This window comes from Poecile atricapillus, chromosome 20 (genome assembly GCF_030490865.1).
Source record: "Poecile atricapillus isolate bPoeAtr1 chromosome 20, bPoeAtr1.hap1, whole genome shotgun sequence".
Lineage (NCBI taxonomy): Eukaryota > Metazoa > Chordata > Aves > Passeriformes > Paridae > Poecile > Poecile atricapillus.
Genome location: NC_081268.1, coordinates 567,176 through 590,070, shown reverse-complemented (window position 1 = coordinate 590,070; position 22,895 = coordinate 567,176). Strand labels below are relative to the sequence as shown.

At 44.2% G+C, this 22,895-nt stretch overlaps 2 protein-coding genes across 2 annotated transcripts in view; one reads left to right on the top strand and one right to left on the bottom strand.

Moving 5' to 3' along the window:
* GARNL3 (GTPase activating Rap/RanGAP domain like 3) overlaps positions 1-2,271 on the bottom strand; it is a 35,083-nt gene extending 32,812 nt beyond the window's left edge. The window contains exon 1 of the mRNA XM_058853805.1: positions 2,063-2,271. Within this exon, the coding sequence (XP_058709788.1) occupies positions 2,063-2,118 (56 nt within the window). The 5' untranslated portion in view covers positions 2,119-2,271. The remainder of the gene's footprint in view (positions 1-2,062) is intronic.
* An 81-nt stretch (positions 2,272-2,352) lies between these two features.
* LOC131586771 (endogenous retrovirus group S71 member 1 Env polyprotein-like) lies at positions 2,353-22,331 on the top strand. The gene is made up of 6 exons (XM_058853983.1): positions 2,353-2,446; positions 3,042-3,242; positions 5,068-5,573; positions 10,551-12,401; positions 22,126-22,167; positions 22,262-22,331. The coding sequence occupies exons 4-6, from the start codon at positions 11,350-11,352 to the stop codon at positions 22,329-22,331; spliced, it is 1,164 nt and encodes a 387-aa protein (XP_058709966.1). The 5' UTR covers positions 2,353-2,446; positions 3,042-3,242; positions 5,068-5,573; positions 10,551-11,349.
* The last annotated feature ends 564 nt before the right edge of the window (positions 22,332-22,895 follow it).

Genomic DNA, 22,895 nt, shown 5'->3' with positions numbered 1-22,895 from the left:
CTCGCTGCTGCAGGGAACCCTTCTTACAGTACACACAATCTCTAGCAGCCATTGCAGTCTGGCTTTCACATTACTCCTAAACGAAATGTCCGTGCCCTGACTGCAAGCAAAAGCTATGATTAAGTTAAATACTTAGGCGTGATGCAATCAGAGTTCCAAAGCGGGTGGTGGCTCATAACTGTGTTCAAAATGTAAACTTAATGTCTCAAAGAGAACAACTGCACTACACAACTCAGTAAGACCACACATAGTAGGTTGCTACTGGCTTTTTCAGTCCTTTTTTAGCCTACACACAACAAGAAACAAAATCAGTACTTTAATTTTAGAGCATAAGGAAATAACAGCATTTCAGAGGTTTCCCTCCACCACCTTAACAAAGACAGAAAAGTGATTCTAGAATGTAAAGTCCAAAATCCACCTGCATTACCAACCTCATACCATCATATCACTTTACGCACCATCTCTTCACAAACTGCATTCCAATAATTTGAAGACACAGACTGTCTTTCCACAAACCACACCCTTTAGTATCAAAAGCATTTTTCTGACAGCACTCTCAGTAAGTAAAAAAAACAGGAGTATATGTGAGCTAATGATTAAAACAAGACTGCTTTAATATCAATATTCTCATTCACGTCCCAAGTTAAAACTACCTAAAACATACCTACCCTTCAAACACACTAGCAGTCCTTTTAAAAATCAGAATTATACTCAAGAGCTAATCTCTGCTTTTTCTCAACCTAACTACTTTATATCACACATCGCCTGTTTCATACCTTCTAAGTAAAGCAGAATCTTACACCAACATAAATGCTAGAGAGACAACCTCATAAAAATTAGGCATCTTAGCTTCAATTTAGGCACAGGTAAGATTCCCATTATCACGCTATTTTCATCAGTGCATATACTCCCTAATGAATTCTTGCCTGCATTCCTCCCTATATCTCCATTCTCAGTTACCATCAAGATTTGTACTCAACTCTCTCACATATCACATCTGCTAATTTAAAAAATAAACTGTGATTAAAATCAACTGTTTGTATTAATTTTCTTCATTGAATTACATCCTTCCCCAGTCCTGATCTATATAAGAAAAATGGCTGCTCGAATTATGACAATTTTAGAGTAGTTTTCATCCTATTAAGATGAAATGCCAACACTAAAGAGGTTAGTTCATCAGTGCCTCAGATTAGCTGGGCTCAGTAGTTTAAAATTTACTTACATTGTGAAGTATTTAAATACAGATGCGCCTTTATTCACATGAATATAACTAACCAGCTTGCATGCATTTGTACAGCATCTACACAGTATACTCCACCTCCCTTTCCCATTTGTCTGGAAATGACAGATGCAGTCGTATAAATGAACAGTAATGATTAAGAGGAGAGAGGACTACCTTCCTCCCGTTTCAACAGAAGCTCCTACAAAACAGTCCTGTAAGCTGAACAACGAAGCACAATCAAACGTATTTGCTAATCTAAACGTAGACATTTTTAGGATCCTAGTGTCACATCACAAGTTTTGTCTTTCAGAAGTTCGACACTGGAAAGCACTTTACCTGGGGGTCGGGAGAGTAGTGGCAGAAGGGGGTGAGTTTGCACCTGTGTGATCAGAAGGATATAGCCTGCGTGCTCCCTTGGGCTTGCCATTCTCCTTAGCATCTATATGTTTACTCGTCAGTGTCGGTCAATCTATTTTCATTTAAGAAAGTCACGAGCACTAACGCAGCCACCAATCGTGTAATTGCAGTGATATCCCAGCGCTATCTGCTTGCACGAGCGCAACGCTGAATACGCTGCGAAACCGATTCCGAAGCCGCTCGTCCGACTCCGCCCACACCACCTGCAGCAGCCCGAGGGAGGCGGCTGCAGCTCGGGAGTCCTGCTGCTCCGCTAGCCCGAGGACCAGCCGCCCCACACCACAGCAGCGTCCAGCGCCGCTCGCCCGGGCGGCCCCTCCAGTCCCCGGTCCGCAGAAGCAAAGCACCGCCTTCCTCTCCGCCATCGCCGGTCGGCAGCGCGCCGCGCCCCCCCAACCCGAGTTCAGCCCCCTCCTCCGGTACCGCTGAGTGAGGCCGAGGAACCGGGTGGATGCCCCTTCCGCGCTGCTGAGCTCCATGCGGGCGGCCAGACGGAGGCTTCACCCCTCCAGCGTCACTCCCGCGGCTCCGTCCCGCGCGGCAGAGACGCCGGCAGCTCTCCGCGCACATCCCGCTACCCCGGCGCACGGCGCCGCGTCCGCCTCGGGCCGCCAACCACTCATATGCCGCGTCGGCCACTGCGTCAGCCGCTGCGCCGCCGGCAGGGCCCGCCGGGAGTTGTAGTCCCGGGCTGAGAGCCGGCTGTCCGCCGCCGCCGGGAGCTGCAGTCCCGCGAGGGCAGCGAACGGGTCCTTCGCCCCTACGCCAGTACCACCCCTCCGGAATGTCGGCTTTATAAACGTCAAGGTAAAACATCGTTCCAGATGAGAGTTTTACGTGGAAAGTAAATACTATTCGATATGCCCACGAGTAGCAGAAACTAGTCAGTTCCAAGACAGCCAAGCGGATAGGTCAGATTTGCTGCGGAATGCTGCTCTCAAATCCAGATTGAGAGGAATGATGGGTTTGTCTTTACCAACAAGCTGTGGGTCTGCTAATAAGATGCAGCTATCAGTGAGAGACAACAGAAACAATGGGATAGATTCCACTGAAAGATGAAAGAAGCACTGAAAGAGCACCATGAATTCCACAAGAGTTAAGAATTAAGAAGGGACTATGCTTTGCCGGGGGGGGGGGGGGGGAAAGGTGAGAAGGTATTGAAGGTGTCAGGCGTTCCGGGAAGCCTGTACCTCTCAAGTACCTCAGCCTATGGGGAAAGAGAGAAGGGACAAGCGGCCGGGATTTAGGATAAAAAGGAGGCTGCGCCCTCCAAAAATTTGAGAGCCCCATGGCCTCTCCCTTTATTTGAATAAAGTAAAAGGACTCCTCTGTCTCCTTTTTGGACATAAACCTCTGGTCTTTGTGGATTGATTTTCCTGACAATTTTTGGGGCCTCGGTCAGGGATATTTCCACCGTCCGGGGCGGCAGGCAGTGAGCGGAGCTGAAGGCGCGCCTCACCCAGTTTCGGTGATCAGCTCCCCTTGGTGGCGGCCAGCACCGGGCGATCGATTGAGTTCCCGAGACTGTCCAGGAGACAGACGAGTGGCAGACCAGGGGAGTCCATGAAGAGTCCACAGGGAAGGACCACTGAAAACCTCACCGGTGAGTAAAATACGATCTTCGGGGAGCAAGCCTGGGAGGGCACCCATGGAGGGTAGCACAGGCAAGCCTGGGAGGGCACCCATGGAGGGTAGCACAGGCTAAACAGGGCACCCATGGAGGGTTGCAAGGGTACAGCCGGGAAGGGGTCTCGGCAAAAGGGATGACGATCCCATAATACCCTTGGAGAGTCCCTTGGGGAGAATGCTGAAATCTTGAGACAGATTATGCATTCACACAGAGGTAACTATGGAGATGGTGGTAAAATATTGTTATTATGTATGGCCAGAGTTTAAGTTGCCAAATGGACTTATATGGCCACCTTAGAAAACAGAATTCATTTGTGTTGCGTTCTGTGAAGGTATCTAGAGAAGAATTGGAAAAAATGGATTGAAAGGGAATGTGGATTAATATGGTTTAAACAAACAAGAGAAATCTATGTGTTAAGAAAAAAAAAAAGGAGAAGAGGAAAAAGGGGGGAAAGAAGAAAACAGTGAAGATTAAAATGTTTTTCAGCACCTTCCCCCGTCTTGTCCTCTGGTGTTACCAGCTGACCCAAGGCCAGCTGCAGGTCCCTGTATCCTCACCTTCCAGGGCAAAGGGATCAGGGAAATGCTGTTCCTACAGCTCCACCTGAGAATAACAGTGGTGTAGGGGGAGGGGAGCAACATATCATATCACCCCCTAGAACTAGAAGGGATGTCGAGAATCCACGCCCGGGGTGGGAGGGCAATAAGGGGAGTCAAGAAAGAGTCTTTGGCAGCAGGAGATGGATGGATTGTGTTGGTGTGCTGGAACAGAATTGGTTAATGGAGAGTGTAGAGAGATATGTTGAAGCAGGGACAGCAGTGGAGGTGCAGGACCAGGAGCACGGGCTGGTGAGGCTGCTGGGACTCAGCACTGGGCAGTGCCTGACCCCACCGGCCCCGGGGAGGGGCAGCAGCAGCTGCCGGCCCTTTGAGGCTGCGGGACGCCCCGGCCGCCTGTGGTGCTGCCGGCTGTGCCCACCGGGAACACTGGAGAGGGGAGGAGCTGTTTGGACAATGTGGCGAGATAGGGACTGGCTCTGGTATTCGGTGTGTGGTAAATAGAGTGAGCACAAGGAGGAAAGGCGAAGGTGATGGCTTTTTCAGGCCAAAGAGGGAAAAACCGCAAGGTCCAAGGGGTTCCCCGAGACAGAGGGGACGGGATCGGGCACAAGGAATTGGCAGAAGCTTTCTCTCCCCAGCAGGGGAGACCCAAGCCAAACAGCGGTTGGGAAAGGATCAGTGCCTTCAGGGCGTAGGACACTGAAAACGGCAATGTCTGCAAAAAAGCCAGAAACAGCTGGACTGTCAAGAAAGTCCAGAAGATAAGAGAAATGGATTTTTAAGAGTGTCAAAGGCTCTCATTATATCCACCAACCTACAGCCATTGTCAACTTTTAAAGTGGGTCTGGATCGAGGAGAGGTGTATGTCTTAGTAAAAACAAAGACCTCTCGATTCACCTTCATTTTTAACCCCGAGGGGGAAAATTGTCTAAAGAATTTTTTAATCATTGAAAGGAGTTGTGAAAATCGTGGTTTCTTCTGTGAGCTCAGAAGTTTGAACACATCTTTCTCTGAAAGAATTGTAAAAATTGTAGTAAATTAATTTGAGGATTTAATTAATTTGTCTACATGAGGTTTTGTGCCAAGCTGAATGGCTCCAGTTTGGAGGAGACCACACCCCTCTGTGTTATGAATTATGTTTGTTCATTAACTGGGATTAACTGGGATGATGTTCGTCAGTTAATCAGGATGTGGTTAGTTGGTTTTTTTCTTTTTTTTGCTCTCTTTTCCTTCGCAAGCTAATGTGGAAAGCTTTTCGCAAGTTGTGGTCGGGGTTGTTTTCGTACAGACCAGGTGTGGGACTTTCCAGGAAGAAGAACAGAAGTGAAGCAAGATGTTCCAACAACAACCCCGAAGCATGCGCAAAAGGCTCGTAAACATCTTAAAAAGACTGACTGGAACCTCAGTATGCGCGGCAGTTGGCGGGACGGAGAACCCCCTGTCGCCCAGCGCTGCATTGCCTCCTTGTTTTGCTGCTATGATTAATAAAATTTGTTAATTAGCTGCTAATTTGACTCTTATTAATCAATATAATCAATAACAATTGGTGCCGTGACTCGGATGGGAATATTGGTGAGCTATTGAGGTTTGGGGAGGCGCCCCGCTGTAATCGGCGGCCCCGGCTTCGGTTGCTTGCCCTACTTCCACCGACAAACCCAAATTAAAACAGGGAGGCAAGGAAGGACCGGTCGACCCCTTAAATTTTGTGCACAAAAGTCCGGACGAAGACGCGGAACGCGGATGCGTAAGTTACTGCCTGTTTGGCAGGGGTTTCCGTTCGGTCGGGGTCGGGTTCCCGGAGTGTGGCGATTGTGGTTTGTGTGTTTGAGAGGGGAACTGGCAGCCGGATTCCCCAAGCGAGTGCGGACCCTCAGTAGTGCATTTCCCATTGTCCGCGAGGACGTGGGTCACGAACCAGGGGAAGCGAGTGAAGCGAGTGAAGCGCACACACGATTGAGAGAAGGCACTCCGGAAGATGGGACAAGGGAGAAGTAAGCCCCTTTCACCCATGAAGCGTTCTCCAGTACCCAGGGACTCCCCATTGGGATTTATGTTGGAGATGTGGAAGTATTATCCTGGGACTGAGAATAAAGATAAGGCCAAGATGATCTCTTATTGTGTAAAATTGTGGGGAGGAAAACAAATTGATGAGGCAGTATGGTGGCCAAAGTTCGGTTCTACTGAGGATTGGATGCAACAAAAACTAAATATTTGGGTAAATACTAAAACCCCATTCAATCAAGAGGAGAGTGAGTATGCAGCAGTCTGGGTTACACGCCCAGGAGGACCGGGAGTCTCAATTTTTAAATTATCAGAAATAGACCCGGAAAGTAAAAAACAAAAACCCCGACAGGAAGAGGATCTTCCTGTAAGACCCCCACCGTATGTCCCACCGCAACCGATGGCTCCCCCACCGCCACAGGCGGAACCGGAGTTAAATAATCAGGGAGATCGGGGTCTGCAAGAAAGACCAAATGAGCAGGAAGGAAGCCAAGATCAGGGACCCAGAACTAGGAGCCGTGCACGGCAACAAAACTTGTTTCCGTTAAGAGAAGTGCCCATGGGAGGTCCTAATCCACAGATGGGATTTATTTCAGTACCTCTAAGTTCGGGGGATGTGAGAGATTTTAAAAAGGAAATGGGAAAGATTTTAGAAGATCCTCTGGGGGTCGCTGAGCGAGTGGATCAATTTTTAGGACCCAATATCTATACTTGGGATGAACTGCAGTCCATCTTAAATATATTGTTTACCACTGAAGAGAAGAATATGATAAGGACTGCAGGGATGCGCATTTGGGACGCTCAACATGCACAAGGACCCCAGGCAGACATAAAATGGCCCCTGCAAAGGCCTCAATGGGACCACCAGAACGGAGATCATAGGACACATATGCAGGATTTGCGCACTATAATTATTCAAGGAATTAGGGAAGCGGTTCCTAGGGGCCAGAATATCAATAGGGCCTTTAATGAGAGACAAAAGAAGGAAGAATCTCCCAATGAGTGGCTGGAAAGATTGCGTAAAAACTTGCAAATGTATTCTGGTTTGGATCCAGACACTCAGTTAGGTCAGGCTTTATTAAAGACCCAGTTTGTTGCTAAGGCCTGGGACGACATACGTAAGAAATTAGAGAAAATTGAAAACTGGCAAGACAGAGGATTGGATGAACTTCTTAGAGAGGCGCAAAAAGTTTATGTCAGGAGGGAGGATGAGAGTCATAAGAGACAAGTTAGGATGATGGTTGCGGCAGTCAGGGAAAGTAGAGAATTGGATAAACAGGAAAGACGGCCATCTCGGGGGAAGCCCCCAAACCGGGAGGGAAATAAAGGAGTGGAAGAAAGAAGAGAGGAAAGGAATTGTTTTTACTGTGGGAGGAAGGGACATCTTAAAAGAAATTGCAGGATTAAGGTGCAGGATGAAAAAATGTTCAAGGAAGATTAGGGATGTCAGGGGCTCTCTTTGTATTTGTTGGAGACCCAGAAACATCGTGAGCCCTTGATAAAGCTAAAAGTGGGTCCCCACCGCGAAGAAATAGAATTTTTGGTAGACTCGGGGGCTGAGAGATCTACCGTACAAAAATTGCCCTCTGGATGTAAACTATCCAGAGAGACAGCCCTGGTTGTAGGAGCTAAGGGAGAACCCTTTAAAGTTGGAATTGTTAAAGATGTAGAGGTAGAAACTAAATTTAAGATGGGGTTAGGGAATCTTTTAGTAGTACCTGAAGCAGAGTTTAATTTATTAGGTCGGGATTTAATAATTGAATTAGGAATAAACTTGGAAGTGGAGAATAAAGAAATAAAAATAAAGCTTTGTCCCCTTAGAGTAGAGGACGAAGAGATGATTAACCCTGAGGTTTGGTATACCCCGGAGACTGTAGGGCGACTAGAGATACCCCCTTTTACGGTAAAAATTAAAAACCCGGAACTTCCAATTAAAATCAAACAATACCCTATTTCACTAGAAGGAAGGAAGGGATTAAAACCAGAAATAGAGAGACTTATAAATCAAGGACTATTAGAACCTTGCATGTCCCCATTTAATACTCCCATCTTGCCGGTAAAGAAGCCTAATGGGACATATCGATTAGTACACGATTTGCGGGAAATAAATAAAAGAACTATTTCTCGGTTTCCCGTAGTGGCCAATCCCTATACGTTGCTAACTAAATCAGGCCCTGAAAATCTATGGTATAGTGTGATTGATTTAAAGGATGCATTTTGGGCCTGTCCCTTAGATGAAACATGCAGAGATTACTTTGCATTTGAATGGGAGGATCCTGATACTGGGAGAAAACAACAACTGAGGTGGACGGTTTTACCTCAGGGCTTTACTGAGTCCCCCAATTTATTTGGACAAGCACTAGAACACATTTTGCAGGAATACAAGCCTGCTTCAGGTATTACTCTTATTCAATATGTAGATGACTTATTGATTGCAGGGAAAGAGGAAGAACAGGTCAGAAGAGAGAGTATCAAACTCCTTAATTTCTTGGGATTAAAAGGTCTCAAAGTATCAAAAATCAAACTACAATTTGTAGAAGAGGAAGTACGATATTTAGGACATTACATCAACAAAGGAGAAAAGAAAATAGACCCCGAACGCATAAAAGGAATCTTGTCATTACCACCTCCTAAAAATAAAAGGCAAATTAGACAAATCCTGGGCCTAATGGGATATTGTCGGCAATGGATCGAAAACTACAGCAGTAAAGTTAAATTTTTATATCATAAATTGACTCTCGGGGGTTTAATTACTTGGACTCAGCAAGGTGAGGAAAACCTTCAGGCATTACGAGAAGATCTGATAAACGCCCCAGTTTTAAGTCTGCCGGATTTGAATCGGCCTTTTTATTTATTTATAAATGTGAGTGATGGCACAGCATATGGGGTCCTGACCCAAGAATGGGCTGGGAAGAAGAAGCCAGTAGGCTATTTGTCAAAGTTATTAGATCCCGTAAGTAGAGGATGGCCTACCTGTTTGCAAGTGATCGTAGGATGTGCCTTATTAGTAGAAGAGGCCAGAAAAATCACCTTTAATAGTTGCATAAAAGTGTTGTCCCCTCATAATATCCGGGGTGTGTTGCAGCAGAAAGCTGAGAAATGGATATCAGACTCCCGTCTACTTAAATATGAGGGAATTTTATTGGAAGCTCCGAATTTAACTTTAGAAACAACGAGCCTCCAAAACCCTGCCCAATTTTTATATGGAGGGTCTGAAGAGTCAGAACTAACACATAATTGTCTTCAGACCATTGAAGAACAGACAAAGATTAGACCCGACCTGGAAGAAGAAGAATTAGACGATGGGGAGAGAATCTTCGTAGATGGTTCTTCCAGAGTGATTGAAGGGAAAAGAAAATCAGGATACGCAGTTATAGATGGGAAGACATTGGAGATTCTAGAATCAGGACCATTGAACAGTTCTTGGTCAGCACAAGCTTGTGAACTATATGCTGTCCTACGAGCTCTAAAGAGATTAAAGGGAAAGGTTGAGACAATTTACACGGACTCTAAATATAGTTATGGGGTAATACATACTTTCGGAAAAATCTGGGAAGAAAGGGGATTAATCAACTCACAAGGGAAAGATTTGATTCATCAGGAGTTAATAAAAGCAGTTTTAGTTGCTTTGCGAGGACCTGTAAAATTAGCTGTAGTACACCTAAAAGGACACCAGAAGGGGGTAGATTACAAAACAAGGGGAAATAATGCGGCAGATCAGGAAGCTAAACAGGCAGCATTACGAGAACTAGTGTTAAAGGAAAAGGGAATGGGGCCCTCGGTACCCGAATTGAAAATTTTTGTACTCACCCCAAAAGAGGAACAGAAACTTGCTCAAATGGGGTGCACTAAAAATAAAGAAGGGAACTGGCATTTACCTGATGGAAGAAAAGTGTTACCAAAGTCAATAGCTTTTCAGATTCTAGACAATCTACATAAACAGACACATTGGGGTAGCCAAGCCCTAATAGACCATTTTGCGGCTAAATATATGTGTATAGGACTACATGATCTGGCAAAATATATTACTCAGGGATGCCCCACATGCCTAAAAGTTAATAGAGCTGTACGGAGACAAATGCCAATGGGGGGAAGACCCTTAGCAGTGAGACCATTTTCTAAAGTTCAAATCGATTTTACAGAACTCCCCAAAGTAGGGAGGTATAAATATATTCTAGTCATTGTAGACCATCTTACACATTTCGTAGAAGCCTTCCCAACCACCAGGGCCACCTCACAGACAGTAACAAAGGTTTTATTAGAACATATAATCCCCAGATATGGAATAACCGAAGTTATTGATTCGGATCAAGGACCACATTTTACATCTAAAATCATAAAGAATCTGGTGGAAGCCCTGGGAATAAGATGGGAAGAACACACTCCGTGGCATCCACAAAGTTCAGGTCTAGTAGAACGAATGAATGGAGAACTTAAGAAACAATTAACAAAATTAATGCTTGAGACTAAACTCTCATGGATTAAATGTATTCCTTTAGCATTGTTGAATATTAGAGCCCAACCCAGAGCTGACATAGGAATATCTCCCTTTGAAATGTTATATGGAATGCCCTATGATGCAGGAATCCCTATGAACCACCCGGGAATCTCAGATAAAATTACTCACACGTATATTCATAAACTGATGCAGTATCGCCAGGAACTTTGGAGAAAAGGGCAACTAACCCAGAGACCTCCTCTTGATATTACATTACATCAGGTCAAGCCAGGGGATTGGGTTCCCATAAAAACGTGGAAAGAGACCACTCTACAACCTCGCTGGGAAGGACCGTACCTGGTGCTTTTGACCACCAACACAGCTATCCGAACTGCTGAGAAGGGATGGACTCATGCCAGCCGTATTAAAGGACCAGTGAGCAATAGAGAGTGGATGGTCACTAGTCCTGCAGGAGACTTGAAGGTTAAATTGTCCAAGAGACCACGGCAATAATAAGGGACATTAAAATTTCAGAGTTTAATGAGCAAGAGCAACCAAAATAGAACTTTTGTAATTAAACACCTGTCTAAGGCACTTAAATTTAATGAGCAAGGAAACATTTATAACAAAGATGTGGGTGTAACATGCACCGATATTAGTTGTGGGGGAAATTGCTATCCATTTGTTTGTTTTATTTGTTTAGTTTGTAAGGAAAAGTGGTGGACCCATTGCAGAAACGGACATCCCCCTCGAGGAGTGTGCCGGCCGTGCTGGACATTCCAGCGAGAATTAACTGATTGGGTATTAGCTCAAAGAGTCAAAACAGGAGACCTAGAAAAAGGATCGGCCGAGTGGTGGAATATATTTACAAAGGGGGTAAATCCGGACCTATACTGTTATCACCCGAACGAGCCTCGACCCTTTGTGGCCCGACTAGTGGCAGGACTGTGTCGCCGAAGGGTGGCATCAGCGAGCTGCAAAGCCCCGGAGGTGAAGAATTGTAATTGGCAATCTTATAGACTGAGGCTCACACAGACAGGGAGACAGTTCCCTCCTGAAGAATTCTCTTGCTGCCGAGAAGATGGTTTACCCCGTGGCTCGAAGCAACCGAGTCGACGGGCGAGGAAGAGGGGAAGTAAACAGTGGAGGGAATTCTCCGGTTGTCAATGGGATCACAATATTATGGTCCAGGAGATGCCCCAAGAGTGGGAATAACTTCTCTAAGAGGTGGGATCCCCATTACTGGAATGGGAAAGCCATGGGTCTTTTGTTATCCTGGATATTGTTTTGGAATCTATTGGGAGTTTATGGGAATGATAGAGTTACGCATGAACCCTTTGAGTGGTCCCTAATTAGGGAAGAAGAGCAGAAAGTAATTCAATCGGTAATCAGTTCAGGGGCGCCCACTTTCGAATGCCGGCTTTTTGAGTTACTTTCAATAGATCAGCCAAGTCAGTTTCTTGAGTTAGTTGCAAAAGGTCCACCAAGACGACCAATCTATATATGCCCAGCTTCGAATCCTGGGAAAGGATATTGCAATTATCCCGGAGAATTCTATTGTGGATATTGGGGTTGTGAGACCCTGGCATTAGGATTTACACCCGGAGGGGGCCCAGATCCATATATTTCTGTAAAGTGGCTACCCTGCACGGAGGAGGGCATTTGTGATAGGTTAGGAATTACAGTGAAATCTCAAACATTGGCAGACCTCGGTTGGTTTATTGGGAAGACATGGGGAATACAAGTGTGGGAACCTGGAAAAGATCGAGGAGGACACTTTCTTATAAAGAAAGAAAGGATTCCTCATAATTTACCAGAGGCAATAGGACCCAATGAACCCTTGAAAAACATAATCGAAGGAGAAACCGAGAAGAAAAAGCCTGCATCTAGCGGTAATACCACCTATAGTATATCTAAAGAAAAAGATATCATGATGCTACCCACAGAACATTCACCCCCTGAAGCATATGATACTTTTTGGAAGATTATGCAAGCTAGCTTTAATGTTTTAAATCAAACCCATCCTGAATTAACTAAAGAATGCTGGCTATGTTATGACATTCGTCCTCCATTTTATGAAGCAATAGGGTCAGTAGCTAATATAAGAAGGAGGAACGGAACTAACCCCAGAGAGTGTTTATGGAATCGGGAAAAAGGAACCCCAGGGATTACAATAATGCAAGTTACCGGACAGGGGTTATGTATAGGAGCTATCCCTCCAGAGCAAAAGTACTTGTGTAATAAAACTATAAAAATACAGAAGAAGGAGGTCGCTAATTGGTTAGTGCCAGCTTATAATAATAAATGGATATGCTCCAAGTTAGGGTTAACACCATGCTTGTCCACCACAGTATTCGATGAAAAATCTGAATACTGTATACAAGTAATCATTGTCCCTCGAATTATATACCATCTCAAAGAATATGTACTAGACCATCACGAGACAGAAAAACATCATTTAGTAAAAAGAGAACCATTTACAGCACTTACGATTGCATTACTGTTAACAATAGGAGGAGCTGGAGCAGGAACAGGTATAGCTTCTCTAGTATCCCAAGGAGCTGGACTAACAACATTGAGAAAATCAGTGGACGAAGATTTGCTAAAAATAGAAAGAGCTATTGATGCTCTTACCAAATCAGTACGGTCTTTATCAGAAGTAGTCCTACAAAATAGGAGAGGATTAGACCTTCTGTTAATACAACAGGGAGGATTATGTATAGCCTTGAAGGAACAATGTTGTACCTATGTGGATTCGACAGGGGTGGCAGTAGACACTATGGCTGAGCTTAGGAAGCAACTTGAGCAAAGGGAACGCGAAAGAGAATCTCACCAGAGTTGGTATCACAAATGGTTCAATCAGTCTCCCTGGCTTACCACCCTTCTGTCAACAATAGCTGGACCAGTGCTTATATTTGTTCTAGCATTAACTCTTGGTCCCTGCATCTTTAATAAAATAATAGCTATTGTTAGAAAAAGACTAGAAGCAGCTCATCTGATGTTAATACGGGCAAAATATGAACCCATCAACCTAGGCCCGGATGAAGAAGAGTTAGAATGGAGTAGACAAGAACTAAAAAGGTTTAATGAACAAAGCAAAGAATTGTCCTAGATAAAAAGGGGGGACTGTTATGAATTATGTTTGTTCATTAACTGGGATTAACTGGGATGATGTTCGTCAGTTAATCAGGATGTGGTTAGTTGGTTTTTTTCTTTTTTTTGCTCTCTTTTCCTTCGCAAGCTAATGTGGAAGGCTTTTCGCAAGTTGTGGTCGGGGTTGTTTTCGTACAGACCAGGTGTGGGACTTTCCAGGAAGAAGAACAGAAGTGAAGCAAGATGTTCCAACAACAACCCCGAAGCATGCGCAAAAGGCTCGTAAACATCTTAAAAAGACTGACTGGAACCTCAGTATGCGCGGCAGTTGGCGGGACGGAGAACCCCCTGTCGCCCAGCGCTGCATTGCCTCCTTGTTTTGCTGCTATGATTAATAAAATTTGTTAATTAGCTGCTAATTTGACTCTTATTAATCAATATAATCAATAACACTCTGCTTTTTGTATGTTTTGTTGTAAAAAGCCAGAATTGGCAAATTTCAGTTATGAAGCCAATCCTGCAACTCACACCTTGTGGAGAACACCCCAACCAGTCTGTAGTTTGTTGTAGACCTAAAGCAAATTCTGTAGCTGCAACCTTGTGAAGATAGTGTCCTATGGAAGGCCTGGGTATTTGTCATGCACTTCCTCTGTGGAAGTTATGGGAAAACTTTAAAGGAAAGTATTTTGTTTTCTTTCCTTAATAAAAGTTTTAAATGTTAAAGGTTATAAAATGTTATAAATATTAGAGTTTGCTTAATGGAAGTTAATTTGTTAGTCACCTACCTATACCTAAGATGGACTTGATGCAAAAATTGAGATGGGGAGTGGTTAGTTACTAAAAAATAAAGAAATGTAATGTGATTGGCTTGAAGCAGTAGCATTACTTGCTGCTGAACTAGATCATGTTTATACAAAGTCACCTGTTTTGTTTGGGCAAACTTCGCAAAAGAAAAATGTTAGGACAGTTTGCTCCACCCTCAGAGGTTAAGTTGTTGCAGTATGTGGATGATTTGCTGTTATCAGGGGAACAGGAGGAGATGGTTAAAAGAGCTACTGTGAAAATGCTTAAGTTTCTTGCTAAAAAAATAGACTTAAAGTGTCTGAAAAGAAAGCACAGTTAGTAGTGAAAAAGGTCAAATATTAGAGATATATTTTAACTGGAGGGTTATGGTGTATTGATCCAGAAAGAATACAAGGAATTCCACAAGTACCATTACCCCAAACAAAAAGGGAGTTATGACAGTTTTTAGGGTTGGTGGGATACTGCCGAGTATAGATAGAAGACTTTTCTGTTGTGGCCAGACCTTTATACAGCTTTTTAACACAAGACAGTCCTAATGTTGTGGTATGGACACCAGAAGGAGAGCGAAGCGTAAAAAAAAAAAATTAAAAGACAAATTGGTTAATGCCCCAGTCTTAGCTCTTCCAGATGCTAAAAAAGAATTTGAATTATATGTGGATGTTAAACAAGGTCATGCAAAAAGAATTTCGGTTCAAGAGCATGAGGGAACACAGAGACCTGTTGCCTATTTTTCTAAAAGTTTAGACCTAGTGGCCAGACGCTGGCCCCATTGTCTGCAGAACTGTTCAGCCACAGCTCTGATGGTGGCTGAGGCCCGAAAGCTGACAAGGGGGGGTTATCTGATTGTTAAAGTTTCACATCAGATTAAAGCTTTGTTAACTGAGAGAGCCTCTAAGTGGATGACCAGCTCTCGGTTATTGCAATATGAGTCTTGTTTATTAGAACAAGAAGATTTAGAATTTAAAAGCGAAGAAGATTTTAACCCAGCCTCCTGTTTGAATGGCCCTGAAGAGGGGAGCCAAGGCAAATTCCATGACTGTATTCAAGTAATAGATCTGAAAACTAGGGCAAGAAATGATTTGCGAGACATTCCATGGCCTGAGGGGGAAAATGTTTTTATTGATGAGTCTTCAAGGGTGATAGAAGGAAGAGGATTTACAAGATACTCTGTCGTGAATGGAAAGCAATTAAAGGAAGGGGGAAGATTACCACCCACCTGGTCAGCTCAGACAGCAGAGTTGTATGCGCTTGTGAAAGGCTGTGAATTATACTGAGACAAGACAGTAAATGTTTTTACTGATTCTAAATATGCATATGGGGTGATACATGCATTTGAGAAACTGTGGAAAGAGAGAGGTTTATTAACCTGCAGAAGAAAGATGTTGTCTCATGAGAACTTAATCTCCTGCCTATTGGAGGTGGTGAATTTGCCAAAAGAGGTAGCAATGATGCACATTAGAAGGCACCAGGCAGGGTGCTCAGAAGAGGCAAGGAGAAGCAGACTGGCTGATGGAGAAGCTTGGAAAGCTGCATTGTTGCCACAAGTTTCTGGGATACTTCCCTTGCTCCCAGTGACTGCCCCCTTGCCAGAAAGGTTGTCTTTTCCACTGGAAAAACTTGAGATAGTTGTGAAGAGTGGGGCAGAGGAAAAGCAGGGTGGTTGGTTTGCAAAAGATGGTGAGCAGTAGATGCTGAGAGCTCTGACCTTGCAGTTGTTAAAGCAGCTTCATGAGGGAGGTGCCGAGGCTCCTGAAAGATGACAGAGACCTTCCTCAAGACGTGTGCTGCTGTAGGTCTTTTTGCTCTGGCAAAGTGAGCTTTTAGGGTTTGTTTGATCTGTGCTAAAACAAATAACAGAGTTACAAAGAAATTTGCCAGAGGGAGAAGGCTTTGGTCGGTACCCTCCCTTCCAGAGATACCAGGTAGATTTCACTGGAATGCCCCTGGTGGCAAGATTTAAATATCTTTTAGTAATAGTATGTCAATTATGAGTAGCCAGAAGTGTTCCCAGGCATTTACGCAACTACAGGGTCAGTTATTAAAGTATTTTTTAGAACAAGATCAGGCCAAGTTGAAAAGATGAATGGGGAAATAAAGAAGCATCTTCTGAAGCTGGTGATAGAAACTGATATGCCATGGGTGCAGCTCTTGACACTGGCTTTAGCAAGAGTAAGGGCCAGACCCAAGAGACATATTCAACTATCTCCCTTTGAATTGATGTTTAGAATTCCCTATCCCTGTAATTCTTGGCCTGGGACAGGAGTAAAGTGATGTATATTTAGAACAATTTGGCCTGGATACTGTCTCTTGTAAAATCTCTTTGACAGGAAACTCAGCTGGCACAGACTCTGCCTTTGGACAAGTGAGAACCAAGAGACTGAGTCCTAGTTAAAGAGTGGAAAGAAGCACCACTGGTGGCAAAGTGGCGTGGACATTTCCAAGTGCTGCTAATCACAGAAACAGCCGTCAAGACAGCTGGACATGAGTGGACCCATCACACTCGAGTCAAAGTCTTTGAGGCCCAAAGATTTAGACATCTCAGCTGGAGGAGAAGGATGGGAAGCTGTGACTGATACTCCGCAGCAGTGAACTGGAGCAGTAGCCGTGCGTCGACATCGGGGGAACTGAGTGCCTATCCACAGACTGCCTGCTGAATTAGTCTGTATGGGCATCCCTTCTCTCGAATCTCCAGTCACTGGGAGCCAATCCATGCTGTCATTGCTTTCTTTATGCTAAGCTGTTTCTGTGCCTTCACTTGCCACAGGTAGTGTAGAAGACAATGTGAAAGTGAAAATTAGGTTAGGAAATTAGATTATTACATTATTAGAATGTTTCTCTTAATAATTTTACCTTTATATTTTCAGTTAAGGTCTAAAGTGGGAAAATAATTTTTTAACCTTAAGAGAAGAAGTAGCAAAAACCTTTAACCTTAGAAATTGTTGGGTCTGCAGAGGGCCACGGAGATCTGAAAACTGGCCATGGGTGGCCAGCCCGGTCGAGCCTAAATGGTAGGTTAGCACCCTGAGTGAAGTCCATAATGGAACAGGATTTTGAGACAAAGAAGGAAGTCCATGGCAGCTTCATTCTTCTGAAAGAGGCATATATTGCCCTAATAGAACAGGAAGCACATATGTAAAAAAGAGCGTTTGTGACTAGACATTATCTTTGAGTTTAGATTGTTGGACCCCCAACTGCCCTCCTTATGACTGTTCCAGATATCAAGGCAGATGAAATCAAACGCATGTTAAGCTCACTAATGGTAGGTGGGTAAGGCATTCCTTCCATAATTACAAAAAAGATTTTGAAGGCTGTAAAGCAGTGGAGAAAGACAAGTTTTTTTTGACCCCTTATTTTTAAGCTCCCCCAAGGATAATTCCACAAGTAATACACATGTAGTCCGAGACTATCCGTGTAAATGGCAACATCAGAGTGGAACTCGAACCCCTTTTCAGTAAGTCTGGTCCAAATCTAATAAAACAGATCTGAGATGTAATTGCAAGTGGAAAAATAAGAAAGTTAGCTCATGTACCAGTGCAAACTTGGAAAGAATGAGAATAAGACATGTTTTCATGGTTACCTGGTAGCCTATGAGTTAAACAGATGCTTTTTTCCTCTTATGTGTTGTAGCAACGTTAATCTTTTTACCATGCATGATCCCTTGCTTAATACAACTCATTCAACATGTAATCAAAAGAATGCAGGTAGTAGCCGTGCCTACTGACCCAGAGATGGCCACAAAAAGGCCAAGAGTGATGCCACTGCAAATAATTACAAGGCCAAAAAGGACCCAAGAACAAGAAATTAAGTCAATGATAACTAAAGTTTGTAAAGACAATTATTAACAAAAATTAAAAGAGGAGGGATTGAGAGGAATGACGGATTTGTCTTTACAAACAAGCCAAAAAGGACCCAAGAACAAGAAATTAAGTCAATGATAACTAAAGTTTGTAAAGACAATTATTAACAAAAATTAAAAGAGGAGGGATTGAGAGGAATGACGGATTTGTCTTTACAAACAAGCTGGTTTTAAACCAGTAACTAAAAAAATTACTTATTTCTTGCTGTGAGATATGGATTAGAACAAGAGCAAAACAGGAATAAAACTTAAAAGGAATAAAGAAAGTTTATTAACAAAACTACAAGAATAAAAAAAAAAAACCCAGAATAAACTTCCAGAATACTGTTTTATCCCCCACTACTTGACCATTCTTTTGTACACATGACAACATAGAGACAGAAAAAAATTTTAGAACTTTGTTGGTTAAAACAGTCCCAATTCCTGCTACAGTCTTTTCATCAGCCTTTGTAGAGAAACAGAAGTCTCTTTCTGTTGATCTATGGAGTTTCTCACAAGAAAACTATTTCTGTTATAGTTTTCTATTTTCCTGATGTCAGCTGCCCAGAAATCCTGCCATCAGTTCACTCCCATTTCACATCACTCTGAGGTGTGTATGGGCCATGAGTCTAGAGATGTCATTTTAAGGATGAGTTATTCAAAGGCAAAAGTTCTCTTCATTTGTCTCTGTGAGCTTTTCTGGAAAACAGTTTTCTCATTGCCCCCCAAGGCTTCAAATCTTCGCTTCACTCTGTTCCAGCACTTCACTGTATCACAATTACTCTACTTTTTACTCAAAATCCACACTTTGAACACTCAATTCCTCCCTATATACTCTATCATTAATTAAAGGAGTTTTTTCAGGACCTTATTGTCCATCTCCATAGCTTTAACAGAAAAATATTTCAGCTTATAAAGCATCTCCTTATTTTCTACCTTTTCTGAAGCTTCTTTTCTTTACTGTCTCTGATAGTTTATAAAGTCTCTTTACATGTTGGTTACTCTCTTTTTCTCTCTCTGGATAAAAGGATTAATCTGCAAGTCTCATCTGGGTAATGAAAAGGTTAAAATCTTGCCCAGGCTTTTGTAGATGGTTCTGTGATCTCTGCCGGAGCAGGAGCTGGAGCTGTCTTCAATAGAAGATTCCTCATGGCTGCTCTGGAGAGTGTGGTCACTGTCTCAGCACGCCGCAGCTCACGTGCTTTTTCTTTCTTTCCTCGGCAGTCTCTGGTGAATTCAGTCACAGCAAAAACTGCAGCCGAGCCAGGGACCGGCCTGGCCCGGCCAGAGCCTGGGAGCAAGCCTTGCAGGCCCCATCTCCTGGCTGGGAGCCGCTGGGCCCAGCCCAGCCCCTGCCCGGGCCGCATGGGCTGGGCAGGGGACGGGAGGCCAGCCGGAGCTCTGTTACCTTTCACAGCCAGAAAACAAAAAGAGAACAAGAGAGCTCTGACTTTACATCTTAAGGAGGTGTTTACAAGTTGACTTCACTTTTTAATGGTTAAAACTGCTGTCAATTCTTAGAAATTACTGATAATTGGTCAGGAGAAAAAACTCCCATCAGTCACCAGCAGCTTCACGTCCTTAGCTCCCAAAGCTATCTTAAAGGTAAAGCCACCCCATGACACTGTGGGTCTGCTGATAAGATGCAGCTATCAGTGAGAGACAACAGAAACAATGGGATAGATTCCACTGAAAGATGGAAAGAAGCACTGAAAGAGCACCATGAATTCCACAGGAGTTAAGGATTAAGAAGGGATTATGCATTGTGGGGGGGGAAGGTATCGCAGGTATCAGGCATTCTGGGAAGCCTGTACCTCTCAAGTACCTCAGCCTATGGGGAAAGAGAGAAGGGACAAGCAGCTGGGAATTAGGATAAAAGGAGGCTGCGCCCTCCAAAAATTTGAGAGGCCCCAGGGGAATGCCCCATGGCCTCTCCCTTTATTTGAATAAAGTAAAAGGACTCCTCTGTCTCCTTTTTGGACATAAACCTCTGGTCTTTGTGGATTGATTTTCCTGACAAGATGACACACCACAATGATTCATTTACACTTACATGACTGAAAGTGAGCTTGCATGGTGACTCCCTGGCCAGATGAAACGCAGAAGGACTACAAGACACATCTACACAGCATTGTACTTGGTACTGAGAAAAGCCAGTCATCAGAGTTTGTCACAAATCTATCATTATAATAAACATTTTACCTAGAAGTACAGCGTCCATTTAAGGGTCCCCTAAGGCTTTTCACAACCACACGAGGCTCAAGGACCCAGGCACATTTAGGGAGAGGGTAGGTAGCCAACTTGTTGAGATTTGGCCCATGTGCCACTAAACTCATCCATTGATTTTGGTTTTCTTTCTTGTAGCTAAGAAGACTAAGAGGCTAACCGGCCGTCATGGCACCTTCCAAGGCAGATTCATTTCAGGTCCAACATAGATTCATGTCGCTGGTCATCCAAAAGATAAGTTGGGGGCCACGGCTTGGAAATGGGATGATAGTAGGGTAGTGGGTTGGAAATTCCTGGGACAGGTTTAAAAATTAGCGGAGGGGAAGGGGATGTCCTTTAAGGGGTCTCTTAGGACAGCTAAAGGGAGTGGCTCTACTTTTGATTACTGATGTATGGTATGCAGTGCAGAACAGTTCCAGTCTGTCCTGTTCAGGCTGTGTTGTATTGTCTGGTATGCTGTGTTGTCTAGTATGTCTTTGGGATCCCTTGGATCAGATATCTCTGCCTCTTCCCCTGGAGAGCCTTATCACAAGCATCGACCATCATTTCTAGATTCTTGAACATTCACATTTCTCAGCACTGCGCCGATATAGTTTGTTCTCTTTCAAAATCCTCTACCTATCTTCAAATGGGTACAAGTCCTTATCCACTGTAATGAAACATTGCGGTATATAACTGCCCAGTCTCTGAGTCTCTTCTCAGAAGCATCGAGTCAGACATCTTTTGAGGCCTCATTCCTGGCTCTATCACCATCCATCCTTTCCAGATGTGCATTGTAACCTCCTGGGGCTTGGAAGATTGTATTGATATGAGGACCATTCTAAATGTAGAATGTAGATCTTGATCATTGTAACCAACAGTTCTTTTAACAGGTCACCATTGAAGTCTTTTCTTCAGCTCCTTAGAGCCTCCTCCATCCACCATTGCCATACCATTGGCCATCTCTTTTGGCATTGTCTTGGTCCTTGCCATTATTCTTCTTGCTGGGATCTTTTTTATCACCCTTCTGTCATACTGTTTGTGGCATAATATATTGTTTGTGTTTAACCTGGAACTGCTCTGCCTTGTGGGATAGATTGGGGGGTAGGTGGAGTAGAAAGAAGACTTTACAGGTAACGTTTTGTTTTGCTTAGCCACCTGAGCCACATCTCAGATGGAGTGACTGTGGCCAGTCTGTGCAGAGGCAGGCAGAGACAGCAGAAGCAGTACAGAGGTGTCTCGCAGTTTTCTAGTCATTTGTCTTACTTCACACTTTTGTGAGATTCTAGGCTGTTTGCTTTGAGAAATAAGAACTTTGGAAAGGTTAAACTTTCCCTGTGCAGCTGCGTGACTTTGACAAATCTTTTTGCAGAGGGATAGGAACCCAGTAAGCCTGATACAAACGCAGGAGGCCAGAGGAATACGGCAACGAGGTGGGTCGGCACCCCGTCCGAGCTGCAGCCTGACTTTCTTCTCTATGTTTCCCTTTTCATTCACCTTTTCATTTCATTTTGAAGATGAAAAGCATTCAGCACAGCTGGGTATCAGCACCGGGGGAGACCGTGACCAGATGAATACCGGCAGCCAAGATGAGTATAGATTCCAGCACAGATTCAAATGCTACCAAAGTTGTTGTAGTAGCAATGAAACTATAGCCTTTGGGGTTTTTTTGTGTTTTACAGGTGGCCTGCAGCATTTAAACTGCCAGTCCCATATGACCAAGACTCTTGCAGAAGGATGTCACATCCAAGCGGTTTTGGACGGAAACTACCTCAGCAACACTTTTGGACCCTGAGTCGCTACACACCTTTCCATTTTGTTTTGCCCCTTCTCCCCAGGCAGGTCAGTCGTTATTTGGCTTTTCAGGGGAAGCCTAAATGGTGGCTATATTACAGCATTTTTCTTTGTCCTTATTTTCAGGAAGCAAAGCCGTATATCTGCAGTCAAGATCAAGCAGGCAAGGTGAGCAGTGACAGGTGGAAATAGTGAGTTATTATTGCCTGGGTGCCACATTGTGGTGCAATTCTCAATATCCATTGCTGTTTGTGTGTTTTAGGCAGCCCACTGATATTACGCTGAGGCCCCCTCACCGACCTGCCAACAGACCCGGTTTGCTTCTCTTGTGAGCCCCAGGAAGTATTACAGGAGTCTGTGATGAAGCCTTGGCCTTTTCCATGTGCAGGTGCTGTCAAGGTATCCTTTAGGAATGACCAAGGAGTTGCAGTGAATCAGGGATGTTGGGAGGAGGAGTGAGGGTCCACTCAAGTTTCAGCAGTGCCGCATCACCGTGTCTCCTCCTAACGCAGGCATGCCCTGCGATGATGGCATCTGGCTCCCAGCGTGGCCGAAGCGTGTGGCCACAGGATGCGGGTGTTTTCAGGAGACCGTGAGTAGCAGAATTGTCAGGTTTTGGCTGATGTGCTGCTAAGATCACACACTGACGTTCTGTTTTCTTTATTGTAGCGAGAGTATTGTATTGAGACAGCATCCTGGTGATGGCAGGGACTTGCCAGACAGCGAGGCAGCCTTCCTCGGCACCCCATGTGGATTCTCACTCCCGGGCTTCGAAGAGATAAGTCGAAGGCTTTGACCCACAGAGGGGGATGAAAATAGGGTGCCGGGTCAGGACTCGTGGCCAGGGATTTTTGAGTCAGCTTTGGGGACAAGGCAGTCCCAGCTGTAGCCCCTTA

Coding starts and splice junctions, on each gene's coding strand:
- LOC131586771 (XM_058853983.1), top strand. CDS start 11,350: ATGGTTTACCCCGTGGCTCGAAGCAACCGAGTCGACGGGCGAGGAAGA. Junction 12,402..22,125: donor AACGGAACTAACCCCAGAGA/GTGTTTATGGAA, acceptor CCTTATTTTCAG/GAAGCAAAGCCGTATATCTG. Junction 22,168..22,261: donor GTCAAGATCAAGCAGGCAAG/GTGAGCAGTGAC, acceptor TGTGTGTTTTAG/GCAGCCCACTGATATTACGC.